The sequence below is a fragment of the Paroedura picta genome, chromosome 4 (assembly GCF_049243985.1).
Source record: "Paroedura picta isolate Pp20150507F chromosome 4, Ppicta_v3.0, whole genome shotgun sequence".
Classification (NCBI taxonomy): Eukaryota; Metazoa; Chordata; class Lepidosauria; order Squamata; family Gekkonidae; genus Paroedura; species Paroedura picta.
This window is the reverse complement of record NC_135372.1, coordinates 4,735,046-4,749,496: the sequence shown is the minus strand read 5'-3', so window position 1 is coordinate 4,749,496 and position 14,451 is coordinate 4,735,046. Positions and strand designations below refer to the sequence as shown.

The 14,451-nt window shown below is 47.0% G+C and overlaps 1 protein-coding gene across 2 annotated transcripts; it reads right to left on the bottom strand.

The window, feature by feature from the left end:
- Positions 1–2,298: 2,298 nt before the first annotated feature.
- Positions 2,299–8,628, bottom strand: KXD1 (KxDL motif containing 1). Of its 2 annotated transcripts, none has more exons than XM_077331593.1 (5): positions 8,468–8,628; positions 6,946–7,044; positions 6,122–6,274; positions 5,816–5,862; positions 2,299–3,927 (listed from the first exon to the last, which is right to left on the bottom strand). In XM_077331593.1, the coding sequence occupies exons 2-5, from the start codon at positions 7,038–7,040 to the stop codon at positions 3,698–3,700; spliced, it is 525 nt and encodes a 174-aa protein (XP_077187708.1). In that variant the 5' UTR covers positions 7,041–7,044; positions 8,468–8,628; the 3' UTR covers positions 2,299–3,697. The 2 variants fall into 2 exon arrangements, with proteins under 2 accessions (XP_077187708.1, XP_077187709.1); XM_077331594.1 differs by lacking the exon at positions 8,468–8,628 and adding an exon at positions 8,012–8,253.
- Positions 8,629–14,451: the final 5,823 nt, after the last annotated feature.

Here is a 14,451-nt window from a genome sequence, read left to right as displayed (position 1 = left end):
GACGCCGAAATGCATGACAAATAGCCCCGCCCCCTCCAAAAGCGTGAGCCGAAGTTTGCTTGTCCCTTAATGCGCAGGCGTGCGTGTTACAACCTTCAGTATTGGGGCCAAGGGTACCTTTAAAGACCAACTAAGGTTTATTTAAGGTTTTATCCAACAAAGTGCCTTCGCATGAATGCGCACGCCTTGAGTAGAATGTTGGTGGTCTTAAAGGGCCCACACCTGAATCCCTCTTCAGTATTGCAGGTAGGTCATGTACTAGTAAATGTTGGCACCTTTGCTCACCTCTCTGTGAAGCTGCTACAATAAATACCATTTCTTGCTCTGGATTTATGTCTGAAGACTTTGTAAGAAATTAAAATACAGCTTGCCTATGCAACCCTTGCCAGGCTGAGAATTCAGGGTGCAAGGAGCAAAAGGGCACAGAGCATGGGACAGGTAGTAAAGTAGCTCACATAGTATCGGCTGCACCCGCTCAGTCAGCCTGCACTGCAGAAGGCCCAGAACTTGATGGAAGGAACTGCTAATTTCTGTACAGATATGTGGTGGACCCAATCAGAGAAAAATGGATTAGAATTTCCCTTTAGGAGAGCTCAATCAAGATGGGAAGGCACGTTTGTCTATAGCAGTAGAAAAGACCAAATTGGTGGCAGGGAAGGAACTTTCATGAGTCACTACACACTTCTTCAGGTACCTATATGCAGCAACAGAAAAGAGCAAGAGTCTAGGAGCACATGGAAGACTTACCAAATTGGTGGCAGGGGAGGTGCTTTCCTCGGGAAGTGGTGGGTTCTCCATCTTTGGACATTTTTAAACAGAGGGTGGAGAGCCTCATTCTGTGAAGGCTCAAGGGGGTGGCAGGTGACAGTGGATGAGCGAGAGGGTTGTGAGTGTCCTGCATAGTGCAGGGGGTTCCTCCAACTCTAGTCCCTTCCAACTCTATGATTCTATGGAAGACTAACCAAATTGGTGGCAGGGGAGGCACTTTCCTGAATTACTGTTCACTTCTTCAGGTGAGGAAACAGCAAGAATCCAGGAGTACCTGAGAGACTAACCAAATTTGCAGCAGGGGAGAAGCTTTCGTGAAAGGAGCTCACTTTTTCAGATAGCTATTATAAAGAGACAAGATGTTCATAGAATCATAGAGTTGGAAGGGGCCATACAGGCCATCTAGTCCAACCCCCTGCTCAACGCAGGATTAGCCCTAAGCATCCTAAAGCATCCAAGAAAAGTGTGTATCCAACCTTTGCTTGAAGACTTCCAGTGAGGGGGAGCTCACCACCTCCTTAGGCAGCCTATTCCACTGCTGAACTACTCTGACTGTGAAAAACTTTTTCCTGATATCTAGCCTATATCGTTGTACTTGAAGTTTAAACCCATTACTGCGTGTCCTCTCCTCTGCAGCCAGCAGAAACAGCATCCTGCCCTCCTCCAAGTGACAACCTTTCAAATACTTAAAGAGGGCTATCATGTCCCCTCTCAACCTCCTTTTCTCCAGGCTGAACATTCCCAAGTCCCTCAACCTATCTTCATAGGGCTTGGTCCCTTGGCCCCAGATCCCTTGGGTCCCTTGGCCCCAGATGTTAGTATTGATTAGAAACATGCTTGAAAGCTTTTTACCAATAAGTGCTGGAGATAAAGAACTAATATCTTTGTGAGACCAAGCAGGTGAAAACAAGGATTCAGAGCAGTTGCCACCATGGAAGAGCAGCTGCCACCATGGAAGAGCTTGTGGGGAAGATTCAGACCTACCCCTCTCACATAACATTTCGTGGTTTTTTGACTTTGTCGTTTCTTTTCTGGTCATTCTTAGCTAGTGTTTACCCTAATGTAGCAAAGATATCTACCTAGCCAGGGGTCTGTTTTGTGTATGCTGCAAAGGGGGAAGACTGGCCTTCTTTCAAAAGTGCTGAGCAGAATGCTGGGACCACATGCTCAGAAAACTTTTATCCCCCCCTGGAACAAATGTTGCCTCAAATTTCCAGAGCTCTTAGGATCTTATCTCTGGCATGCAGTAATTAGTTTATCCTCTGCAGAAACCCCCCACTGCTTTCCCTGAGACAGAATTGCTCTGTATGCAGCAAAGGTTTTTCCTCTTCCAGAACACCTGATTCTGAAATACATACTTTTCTTACACAATTACAACCTCTAACAGGCTGATGAAATTCCTGCCTCTTGGAAACCTGACCTGCATTGGCCTCTCTATCTTACATCGCATAGCAGAGCATGTTTTTACACAGTAGATGTTTTTACACAACAGACCAGCAGTTTGCCTTTGACTTTGATCAATGAAGTGACTTTCTGATGAACATAACTTTTATTGGTTATCATCTGTTTATTAGTCTGTTTAAACTTGTAGCAGTACAAAAATATTTCTTTAGATTTTTGCATCTCGTGAGACTACATTGGGGTGTGTGTGGGGATGACAATGCCTCACCCTCTATGCACACACTAAGATGTTCCCGTGTTTAACTCTGGCAAAAGAACTCTTAATACAGACAGTGGTGCCACAGCAGTGGGAGGATGGAGACTAAAAATCAGACAAAGAACATGGACACTTTTTGTGGTGCTGTAACAGAAGCAAGGGATATTGATAAGGGTTTAACAGAATACAAAGTAATTGGATTCTTAAATGCGACAAGCAGCAGCTGCTCAACTTCCTGCAAGTTGAATTGCTTTGATGTGGGGGAGGGGGGGCTTTTTAAAAAGCTATAAAGTGCATCCTTAGAGGCCAGGAGCAAGTGTATACTTTTACATAGAGTTAAAGGAAGCAGTGATAGAGATGACAGAGCCCTTACACTCTGTTGAGTTAAGCAGGCCTGTAGGGAAGCGGGGACCACACCTTGACTGAAGCAATGGGAGAGGGGTGTCTTTGGAAACAACTGTCGTGGTAATCGACCAGTCTTTCCTGCTCAAGCCCCATATCTGAACAGGAACTGGGTGTGAACACAGCTTGTAGCAAAGGGGGTTCCGGGTGACAACTGTACTTGGTGGAGTGGGCTCCAGGGCAAGGCTGAAGCTGAGATAGGACGTGCCAGGGGGACAAATGTATGACTAGAGAAAGATCAAGTTGTCCATTCTCACCTGCTTTCCTTCCTAATTCCTTGGATGCTCTTCTGCTCTCCATCTAGGCAGGGGTGGCCAAACTGTGGCTCTCCAGATGTCTATGGACTACAATTCTCATGAACCCCTGCCAGCACATGCTGGCAGGAGCTCATGGGAACAGTTTGGCCATCCCTTGGGGCTGCAACTTTGAGAATCTGCCTTGTACATTCTGCCTGAGAGATAACATATAGACCAGGATCCATTGAATGGGAGAGGGCTGCCTGCACAGCTTGTTGCCAGTTGGAGAGGAGGCCTGTTTTGAATCCCTGTCACAAGAATGCAGCTGTTACCGGTGGCCCAAACATGGCAGGTGACCCTTTGTGCAAGCAGTCCCGCACCTTGGGGTTCCATCAATGTACAACTTCAATTTGCATTGAACTTATTTGGCAAGTGAGGGATTGATGCCATCAGGGAAATGACCGTTCATACAAAAGCCCCTGTGCTCACACTGACTCCTCTCTCCTGGGACACAGAAATAATTGGGCAAGACAGCACAGAGACACAAAGATAAAAGGGGAAGGGCCTCTGCTGCATGGGAGTTCTGACAGCAGGGGAAGGAGAAGCCCAGAGCACCGAGGCTTGGCCCGGTAGACTAGTCCGTCTCGTTGCCATCATTATCTGTGACACTCTGTCCATTCACTGCTGGTGAGTCGTAGGGGCCCTGGGAGAGGTCTTCGAAGTCATGGCTCATGGTCGGAGAGATGATGTCCGGGCTGGTGTCACAGGATTCGGTGCTTTGCTCTGAGGTAGCGATGGTTGTGGTGGTACTCTTGGGGGTGGGGTCGAAGTCGTCGTCTTCCAGGATGGGAGATTCGTGGATAGCTGGGAAGGGGAAGGGAGAGGCAATTGGACCCCCTGGACCTGTTTTTCTTGCGTGCCTGTGCTCCTCGAGCGGCACCAAGGGAGGGGAAGAAGTTACAAATCACTGGGGGAGGTACCTTACCGAACATTGGCCTTATGTGTTACAGATTGCTGAGATGATATTTGCAGTGTGAAGAAGAGTTGGTTCTTATATGCCGCTTTTCTCTACCCAAAGGAGTCTCAACACGGCTCACAGTTGCCTTTCCCTTTCCTCTCCCCATAAAAGACACCCTGTGAGGTGGGTGAGCTCTGATATCACTGCTCGCTCAGAACAGCCTTATCAGCACTGTGGGGAGCCCAAGGTCACCCAGCTGGCTGCATGTGGGGGAGTGCAGAATCAAACCCAGCTCAACAGATTAGAAGTCCACACTCCTAAACATTACACCAAACACAGGCTGACCCTTAACCCTGATCCGGAAATTACAACTGGTCTAGAATGTGGCTGCCCAGGTCCTAACATGGATCCCATGGAGAGCCCCCATTGATCTAGCTGCTGGTTGAATTCCAGATCAGGTTTAAGGTACTGGTTTTAACCTTCAAGGTCTTATTGTGGATTGGGGCCTGTGTATCTGAGGGACTACCTCTCTGAGTATACCCGCTCAAAGAGCACTTTGCTCAGCTAATTCCAATCTGCTGGTGGTCCCTGGCCCCTAAGAAGTGTTCTTGGCTTCAACCAGAGTCAAGGTACTTCGGCCCTGGTGTAATGAACTCCCAGCAGAGATCCGGGCCCTACTGGAGCTGTAAAAGTTCTGAAGGGTCTGCAAAATGGTGCCCTACTGGACATATGGTTGAGGCCAAGGCCAGCACCCAATAACATCAGAATGCCCCCCACCCAATTCCTTACCTCCCCCCCTCCATCTGAGCCTGGGATTGCAAAATGAATTTTAGATCTATTGGAACCTGAGTTCCTTGGGTGTGGTGGCAGAGCATGTTTTTAACTGATTAATTTTAACTGTAAATGAAATTGTTTTATAATTTTGTGTGTGGAGTTTTTGAAAGTTGTTAGCCACCCCTAGACTAGAGAGGGGTGACCTAAAAATCTGACAAATAAATCATCCATTCCATCACTCTTGAGAGTGACCAAGAAACAAAAAACGGAGCTGAGCTATGCTGGTAGGAAAGAGCTTAATTCTCTGTGGCTGGAGTCCACAGGAGCAGGGCAGAGTGTCCTGTTTCTTTTTGAGAAGGCGGTTCCAGAGGCTCTTTCCCTTGTGACAACATGTGGTGAGCGCTCAGTACTCCAAAGCACAGGATTATTTATGATTATCAGTGTTTGGGACCCAAACAGAGCAAATAGACCCAAACAGGCCATGCAGACCATCTAGTCCCACCCCCTGCTCAGTGCAGGATCAGCCTCAAGCATCCAGGATAGGGTCCAGCCGCTGCTTGGAGACCACCAGTGAGGGGGAGCTCCTCACCTCCTTAGGCAGCCCATTCCATGGCTGAACTAAACTCATAGAACCCTAGAGTGTGAAGGGGCCATGCAGGCAATCTAGTCCCACCCTCTGCTCAATGCAGGATCAGCCTCAAGCATCTAGGAAGAGGATCTGTCCAGCCGCTGCTTTAAGATGGCCATGATCTGCATGATGCAGCATTAGGTGTTGAGAATTAAGACTGTTGTGTACTGTTCAGGAATAGAACTGAATACATGTGAAGTCGCCTTATACCAAATCAGACTGTTGGTCCACAAAAGTCAGTATTGTCTACTCTGACTTGCAGCAGCTGTCACATCACCTGCTAGCTGGTCCTTTCAACTAGAGATGCTGTAGATAGACCCTGAAATCTTCTACATGCAATGCACTTCCACTGAGCCACAGCCCCTCCCCACATACAACATGCATATACTTACTGCTAAAGGCCTCTGGGTACTGTTTTGCCAGCTTCCCTTTCAGTGTCCTGCAAGAGACAGAAGGCAAATTGTAAACAGGATGGAAGTAATGGGTAAAAAACACTACATAAAAATATAGGAGCCCTCAGTTTCCACACTTCATTCAAAGCGGTCCTGTTAGGCTACAGATCCCACAGTTCTGCACAGCAGGGCAGAATCTGCTGCCCAAGAATCAAAGCTGCATTAACAAAGCTTGAGGAAGTCTCAAGACCTGGATGACGGGCTAGGGGGTGGGCCCTGCGGTTAAGGGGCAGCTGGCCTGCCCACCTGATTCTCCGGAAAATGCTGTCCAGGTCTTTCTTCATCTCCACCAGTGTCCGGGTGTGGTGGAGAAAGCGCTCGTTCATCTGCTGCATTCGCACACAGGACAGGTTGTTGAAGTTCAGCAGCATCTCATTGGTCTTCTCAAACCGGTCAAGCCTGGACAGGAGGGCAAACGGTTTAATTGTGCTGGCTCAGGAATTTTCATTTTTTGTTTTTCTTGGAGGTCAAGGAGACCTATTACTTGGGGACACAACAAGCGTTACACAATAGAATAACAGGAAACTTCAGTTCTTTCTTCCCTTTGAAGGACCTCAAGTCTAAACAGGGATAGACTATTCTCTTGTGAGTATCCTTGCCCCCATGGCCAAACATCACACCAGGAATTCCATATTTCCAGAATTCAAAAGATAACCGGTTGCCAGAGAAGGTTTTGAAACAGGTTTCTTCCAGTATCCTGGAGTTCCTCAGGCTTCTTTCTCACCTGGAAACAGACTGTTCACGACAATCCTGTCCATTAGAATCCTCGGGCCTCAAAAGCCAGAGCTGTGCCATATCATGCCTTTGTTTCATCCGCCCTCCTTGAGTAAGCCTTAGGTATAAAGCCTTAGGCAAATTATTACACAAGCAGGATAGGAAAGCATGTTGCTCCTCCAGTCTTTCTCCTGCCCTATGTTTCCCCACCCCATGCCGCTGGTGCCAGTAAAGCATTTTAAATTGCTGGGAGCCAGGCTCACTTTTTAAAGGCATCTGAGTGAGAAGAAAAAAAAGTAAAGCCAAGCTGAAGAAACACAGTACATTGTTTTTTTTTTTTAAAGCAGGCTACTCACATATTCTTTTGAGCCAGGATGATGGCGTTCACATCTTCTGAGTTCACCATGCTGAGCACCCGGCTGCAGAAAACACCAGAGGCAGAGGGCTCCATCGCACTGTGAAGAAGGAAAACAGAAAAAGAAGGCTGAAAGGCAGTAGAATGTAGGGGTTAGTGAAACAGAAGACGACCAGGTTCAAATCCCCACACCAACATTAAATTCCCTGTATGATACTTAGGATCCACTGGCTCGACACAATCAAAGCCAACACAGGGATGACCATGAACCAACTAAAAGAAACGGTCATTGACAGAGACACAGGGCGGAAATTTTCCTATAGAATCGCTGAGGGTCAGACACGACTGAACGGAAGACATCATCATCATCATGATACTTAGCCAGTCACTCATTTTCTCACTCTGTCTTTATTTAGCCTACCTCCCAAGATCGTGAGAATAAAAGTGTGGGAAAGGGGGCATGGACACCTTCTTGTATTTCTTGAGGAAAGGATAAGATAAAAATCTAATTCAAAATATCATGTAGGTGAGGGAACAAAGGTGGCTTCGTATACTACTGAACAGAATTGTAATTATGCAAGAGAAAGCTGGTGCTGTGTCCAGATAAGAGACCTCTCCCACTGCTTTGTGCAATTGAGCTCAGCTGCTGCAGATGGCAAGAAAAAGGATACAACCCAACAACACCTCTGCCAATCTGACCTGAATAGAAACTAGGATAGTTGAAAACAACTGGAATTGTTCTGCAGCTGCATCTAGGGTGGCCAAGAAACTGGGGAAATTCCTGGAGATTCAGGTGTGAAGCCTGGGGAAGGGGGATTTCGGGAGGGTCTTCAGCAGGCACAAACGTCATACATTCTGTCCAATTAAGCCGTCATTTTCTCTGGGAGAACAGATTTCTGTAGTCTGGAGAACAACCATAATTATGGAAGATCTCCTGCTTCTACCTGGAAGTAGGCCACCCTAAGCCACCAGCAGAGAAAAGGGGAGACTCTACCTCAGTGGGCCACAGAAGAAGGAAGAAGAAAGAGTTGATTTTCACTACTAGAAAGTGTACCAAAGCAGCTTACCATTGCCTTCCCTTCCTCTCCTCACAACAGACACCCTGTGAGGGAGGTGGATCCGAGAGCACTCTTGAGAGAACTGCTTTGTGAGAACTGCTCTAAGAGAGTTGTGACTAGCTCAACGTCATCCAGCTGGTTACATGTGGAGGAGTGGGGAATCAAACCTGGCTTGCCAGATTAGAGGCCGCGGCTCCTAACCATGACACCAAGCTGGAAGAGTTGCAGATATCCCCCTCCCAGGTAAGGTTCCCTAACTTATGCTGACATTATTTATTCAGTTTTCATTATGCCCTGCCAGGGGTGACTCGGGGCGTTTTTACACCGGCCCACTTGTCAGGTTGCCTCCCTGGCCCCGCCCCCACCAACCACCCCTAGCTTCAAGCCCCGCCCCAAATTAGGCGGGGCCTCTACCAAGAGCCCCTCCCCTGTGCCCATTTTGGGCCCCACCCACCGCGAGCATACCTTAGCGGCCTGCCGGCCCCGCCTCACATGCCGGGCACTCGAGGGCTGGAGGGGAAGCGCTCCTTCTTCAGCGCTGGAGCCGCCGACAGAGACCTGTCACACACCCCGCGGAGGCGCGCTCACTTCCAGGTCGTCAGTAGGGTCACGCACGGCATGACCTCGTGCGTGAGTCTGGCACGTGACCTTGGCGCACCGGGGTAGGACGGAGGCGGGTTGCCATGGGAACGCGGCGCCTTCCGCTCTAGGCCGCGCCCCTCGCGGGTTGGCTGGAGTCCGAGGGCGGGGAGAGGGTGGGGCTCTCAGCGAGGGCTCTGGGCATATACTGAGTGCATTTCTCTCTCACGTACGCGTAGGTGGGCCTGGAAGCCGGGAGAGAACGTCTGGGGTTTCGTGCTTCCAGGCATGCACTGGGGCTATTTGCAGCCTCAAGGCATGTACAAAGTACACATCCCCTGAGAAACAACATAACAGCAGCCGCCAAAGTTACAGGGCATCTGCCGAGTACGCATCTTCCATGCCTAAGATCCACTTGTGCCCGTGGAGGTAAAAGCAGCGAGTTCAAGGAGCTTCTGGGAATGCACAGAGAGCGTTTCCACTAATAGATTAGGCAGAGCCACGTCTGGTCTTTCTTGAGTCTAACATGCACATGTAATACAGTCTCTGCTTGTGCCATTACAGGACCCTTGAACAAAAGAGTGTTTCTAAGTGCGTAGAGATGGTGGAGTAGCCGTGTTGGATCAAGCCAGTGGCCCATCCTGTCCAGCACTCAAAGTCACATAGTGGCCCAAACCCAGGTTCCATCAGGAGGTCCACCATGGGGCCAGAACTCCAGAAGCCCTCATCAAGAACAGAGAATGTCACTGTCCCAGACATAAGAGAAGCCATGTTGGATCAGGCCGATGGCCCAACCAATCTAACACACTGTGTCACACAATGACCCAAACCCAGCTACCTTCAGGAGATCCAACAGTGGGATCAGATTAGAACTCCAGAAGCCCTCCTACTCTTGCCTCCCAAGCACCAAGAACACAGAGCATCCCTGCCCCAGACAGAACAGTTCATCCAGGCATTGTGACTAAGAGCCATGGATGGACCACTGTTCTTAAGAACATAAGAGAAGCCATGTTGGATCATGTTAATAAGACCATAGGGGCCCAAACAGGAGGTTCACCAGCTGGGCCAGAACTCCAGAAGCCTTCCCACTGTTGCCTTCCCGATAAAAGAGGTCAGGGAAAGAGTCCCATCTCTCTCTGAGAGCTAGTGTAGTATAGTGGTTAAGAGCGGAGGACTCTAATCTGGAGGACCAGGTTTGATGCCCTGCTCCTCCTCCATGTTATATGTTATATATTATAATGTTAAATGTTTACAATTATGTTATTATTGCACCGTTACCCAAATGTTTTATAAGACTGTTCCATGTATTGTTCTTGTGTTATTATGTAAACCGCCCTGAACAGTTACCCTTATTTTCTTCTGAATCCTCAAACTGTCCAGAACTCCTGCAGGGCCCACAGCTGTTCTGGGAGCCATTCCATCTAGATCCTCACAAGATTTGGGATTTGGGGGGGTGACATCCCACCTTGTTGCAACTGTAGTTAACAATTTCATAATCCCTCCACTTTTACAAAGCAGAGAAACTAACGTTCAACAGTTCTGGAAAATCCTCAAATGCTCAAAAAAAAATCCTCAAAAAAGGAAATTAGTGCATGGTGTTATTCACATTTCTTAAGGCAAAAGATGCTCAGACATGGCTTATGCTGCATAGCAACTTTAGATTTCCCTTGGTGGTCTTGTCCTGAAAACTCTAATGTGGGGGTTCTCAACCCTGAGGGTATACTAGAGTTCCCCAGGGTTTATGTGGTCTTTCCTAAAAGTTCAGATGTCTGCTGACATTACTGGACATCAAATGAGTCCACTTCCCCTGTGGTTCTGCAGGCTTAGTCTCTCCACAATGGAAACAGTAAGTGATTGATTGATCAATTGCCTGACTCCCACATCTTCCATGCCCACTTTTCTGAAGGGGCATGGCACCACTTCTGGGGTTCTTTGAAACCTGAAAAATATTTGGGGGGCTTCTCCATGGTCAAAAGGTTGAAAAAGGCTGCCCTGTCATAAATGGATTAAGACTGGAAAGAAAGAAAGAATTGGATACAGCAGCCTGATCTGGTTATAATCAGTTTCAATGGATATCTATTTTAAATCATTTGTGTTTGCATAACTAACAACAATGCATTCCTTGCCGTGAGGAGGGGGCAAACTAGCCTATTGCAGAGGCACAATGATGGGATTATGTTTGCATAATGTTATTTATTTATCAGGAGAGAAGTTTTGGGGAAAAAAGTATTGACAAAGAAGAGAATGCAGTCCACCTGTGCTTAAAATCAATTCAGATGAATTAATGTGGCTGTCACAACAATCCTGCAAGGTGGACAAGTACACTATGGTTTCACCCATATTTCTGTGGTGCTTAATTAGTTAACATTTCAAATGTCATTGTTTTTTTGAAAGTCCAGAAATAAACCCCAAAGAAATCAAGCAGCTTTTCCCATCAGAAGCTGTACCTATGCTATGGATAGAATTGCTTGGTGTCATTCCAACCTCTTCTTTTAGTACTGGATTTCGTAAGGCAAATAGCCTTTTAAAAAAGGAAATGCAACCTTTCCTTGAACTCACCCCTTTTATTTAAAAAATAGAGCAACTGTTTCCTGTCCCTTTAAGAATTTTCTGTTGTCAAAGAAGTTGAGGGAGAGGTTGGGCTGGCAGGCAAGCAGGCTTTGAGAAACAGTCCAAGCAGCCAGTAGTATCGGTTTCTTGCCATCAGCTGACCCAGTGTGGGGAACTGAGTGGGTGGGGCTGGGAAAAGAATCATTTCTGGGACCAGGTGAGTGTTGCAAACAAGCTTGCTCTCCTGGTGGAGAGAAGGAATCCTGGAGGGGAGGGGGCACTGCTTGCTCCTACTGTGAATTGCTGAAAAGCTACGTGTGTTTGTGTTGTTTTACCTAAAATTGGGGATTTTAAAATTGGGGAGCCAATTTTCTTTCCCCTCTCTCAGTTTCTTCCCCCTCCGTGTGAAAAAGGGGCTGATCTACCTATTTGCTCTAAATCCAGGACAGAAAGTCTCTTAGCCACAGCTGCAGAGAATTGGGCAAGCCCGTAGGGGTGGGGAGCAGGGAGCAGAAGGACTGTTCTCTTGATGATCAAGTGAAACAGGCAGGTTTAAATATTAAAATATGAGTTTGCTCGGGAGGGGGTCTGGAATTCAAGTGCAAGCTGCATATGTCCACAGCCAGTTTCTCTTTAAATCCATTGCCAGTCTCCTTTCTTTCTGTTGGCTGCCTTTCTCTCCTTTCGTATATTGTCACTAAAGTCTGATGGTGGTTTTTAAAGATTAACAGCTCAATCCAGGCATAAATTCCTGTGGTCTGATACCCTCCTGGTCTGGTGTGACTTTGGCCCACGTAAAGCCCAATGCCAACAATGAATGTGTTAAGGCATCTTCTCTTTAATTTGCTGTTGCTGTGGGAATCATCGCTACTGATTCCCATAGGTCTTCTCAGAAGCAAGCCTGGCTTCAAAGTCCATTTGGCTGACCTCACAGGGCTTGCTTCCTAATTTCTCTCCAGTGCCTGCCCCAGTCCTAAAACTAGGAAGTAAACCCTGCTGTGCTTTCCTCAAAAGAGATGGATCAAGCTGTTAATCTTAGCGTGCAATCTTTATTTTGTGCGTGTGTTTTACAGTAACTCTGCACTTAGAAGTTGTGAGCATTCATTGACATTGTTTTATGGCTGTTTAAAAGTGTTCCCAAAGGTAGATCACCTGGTGTGGTTGTCCGGGGCAGGCTTCAAGTACAGTGTGGTATCCTCTCCCTCTTGTCCTTGTCAGAATACAGTTAATAGCTCTTATTCAGACTTTTAAGCCAGTCTGCAAAAAGCACACGCTTTCATTGATGTGTGCTGCCTGTGTGCGCATCATGCGCCCTTTGCCAAGTTGACTGTTGGCCAGAATTTTTGCCAAGTTTTCTTGCCATCCTATAGGTGATCTCAAGAGTGCCTGCTTATGGTTGCTTATTCCTGTTTCACCAGTGAGGAATTTAGCCAGTGCTGAGTAAAGTCCTTTTTGAATAAGTTGGGGTTTTCAAACTGGAAGGCACAGCAATAGGGAAATAAGCATTGCTTTGGGATCTAAGGTCTGCCTGCACCTACGTTCTTTATTTATTTATTAATTAATTAATTTGTTTATTTATTTATTTATATTTTTATACTGCCCTTCCCTACGGCTCTGGGCGGTTTACATAAAACATTTTTGAACATTCACATAGAACACTGTCAAAATCAATATCAAAATCAATATAACATTATAACAATAACATCAACATCAACTGGAACAATTAGAACAGCACTTCAAGAATAACTTGACAAGCCCTCAGTTGGGGGCACCTGTAGGTGTTATGGCTTTAATAATAGATGCTTCTCAGAAGACTGCAAGCAGGCCTTGAAAGAAAGCACTCCTGCTGTTGTTTGTTCCTAGTATATGGTAATGGAAGATATATTGCCTCTGAAGATGGATGCACATTTGTAACATATTATGTGTAATGGTCATTAACAGGCATTGTCCAGGAATCAGGCTGAAAGTTTGTTTTTGAAAAGCTGCATAAGCTAGTGAACTGCTCTGGCAGTTATGTGCCTCCAGTTTTGATGCGGGTTTCTGGGTTGGCTACTCCAATTGTGTCACATGATGAGACCCTGTTCAAATCCCTTCTTGGTTGTGAAACTTGGCTGGGCAAAGGGAGGCTAGTCACAATCTCTGAGCCTCACCTATTTTGCAGGAGGAGAGGGAGAATGGGCTGTGTAGCCAGCTGCAAGCTGCTCTGGGAAAGGGTGGGATTAAATTGTAATAAATGCAATTATGGGCTTCGTTAACCTTGCGAACCACAGTGATGAGATCAGCTGAAGTCCTGTGGCCTGCGCTGCCAGTCAGCTGTGGCTGGGACACCACCTATCCAAACCTGTTCTTTGTGCATTGCTCTCTTCCTTGGGGCTTAGGTGTTTGTTCCCTGCCTCTTTCTGTAGTTGTTGATGTCGTCCTCCCACCCCCATGTCTTAGTCAACAGCCAGCACAAACCTTGCACCTGTCTCCTTTGACAGTGGCAAGGTGGCTGGCTGGGCTTATCTTTGCAACAAGGAAGGTGTCAGAAGAGTGGTTAGATTCTCCTGTTTGGATTCGCCCTGTCACAGATTCTCTTAGAAGTCACTTTCAGCCTTGGCTTTCCCCTTGGCGGTGTGGAAACATGAATGCCGGGCTACCTCCCAGAGCCTGAGGGATCCTTGTAAACTTGTTCCTCTTCCCTGTCATTTTCCAGGAGTTTCAGTTTTCAGATTTCTCGCAAGCAATGAAATATATAACAATATTGTGCATTGTTCTCCAAAGTGCTGGGGTTTTGGTTTTAACATACCCTGGCTGTGGCACATCACAACCATCTCTCTTTTAATTAGATGTTTTAGGGGAAAAGAAAAGGAGTCAGGGATGTTTACATAAAAGGGGAGGGGGAATGGTTTGAGCTATTTAGCCTGGAAGAGGGAATGTAGCCCTTAGGCATCTCTGCCTGTCTATAGTGGGAACCAACGTGCATTGTCAAAGATCCTAGTTAAGGTAAAGGCTGGGCTTTGTCTCCTGTCATAAACTAACAGAATATTATTATTTATGTAATTTATAGAACATCTCTTCTGCAAGCGGGCTTGGGGTGTTTACAGCATAGACTAAAACATTCATAGACAAATTTTAAAAATCCCCAAACTTAAAACTAACAACCCAAACACCCACCACCATCACCCCCCACTGACGCCAGCCGTCTTAGGTCTGGACTGCAGGTTTGGCTATAGGCCAGGTGAGGGGGGAACCTAAATGGAGAGGAGGGAGGCCCATATGAGTTTAAATCGCCCTGGCCTCAACCTTAGGTTTGGCAGAAGAGGGCCATCTTCCAAGCC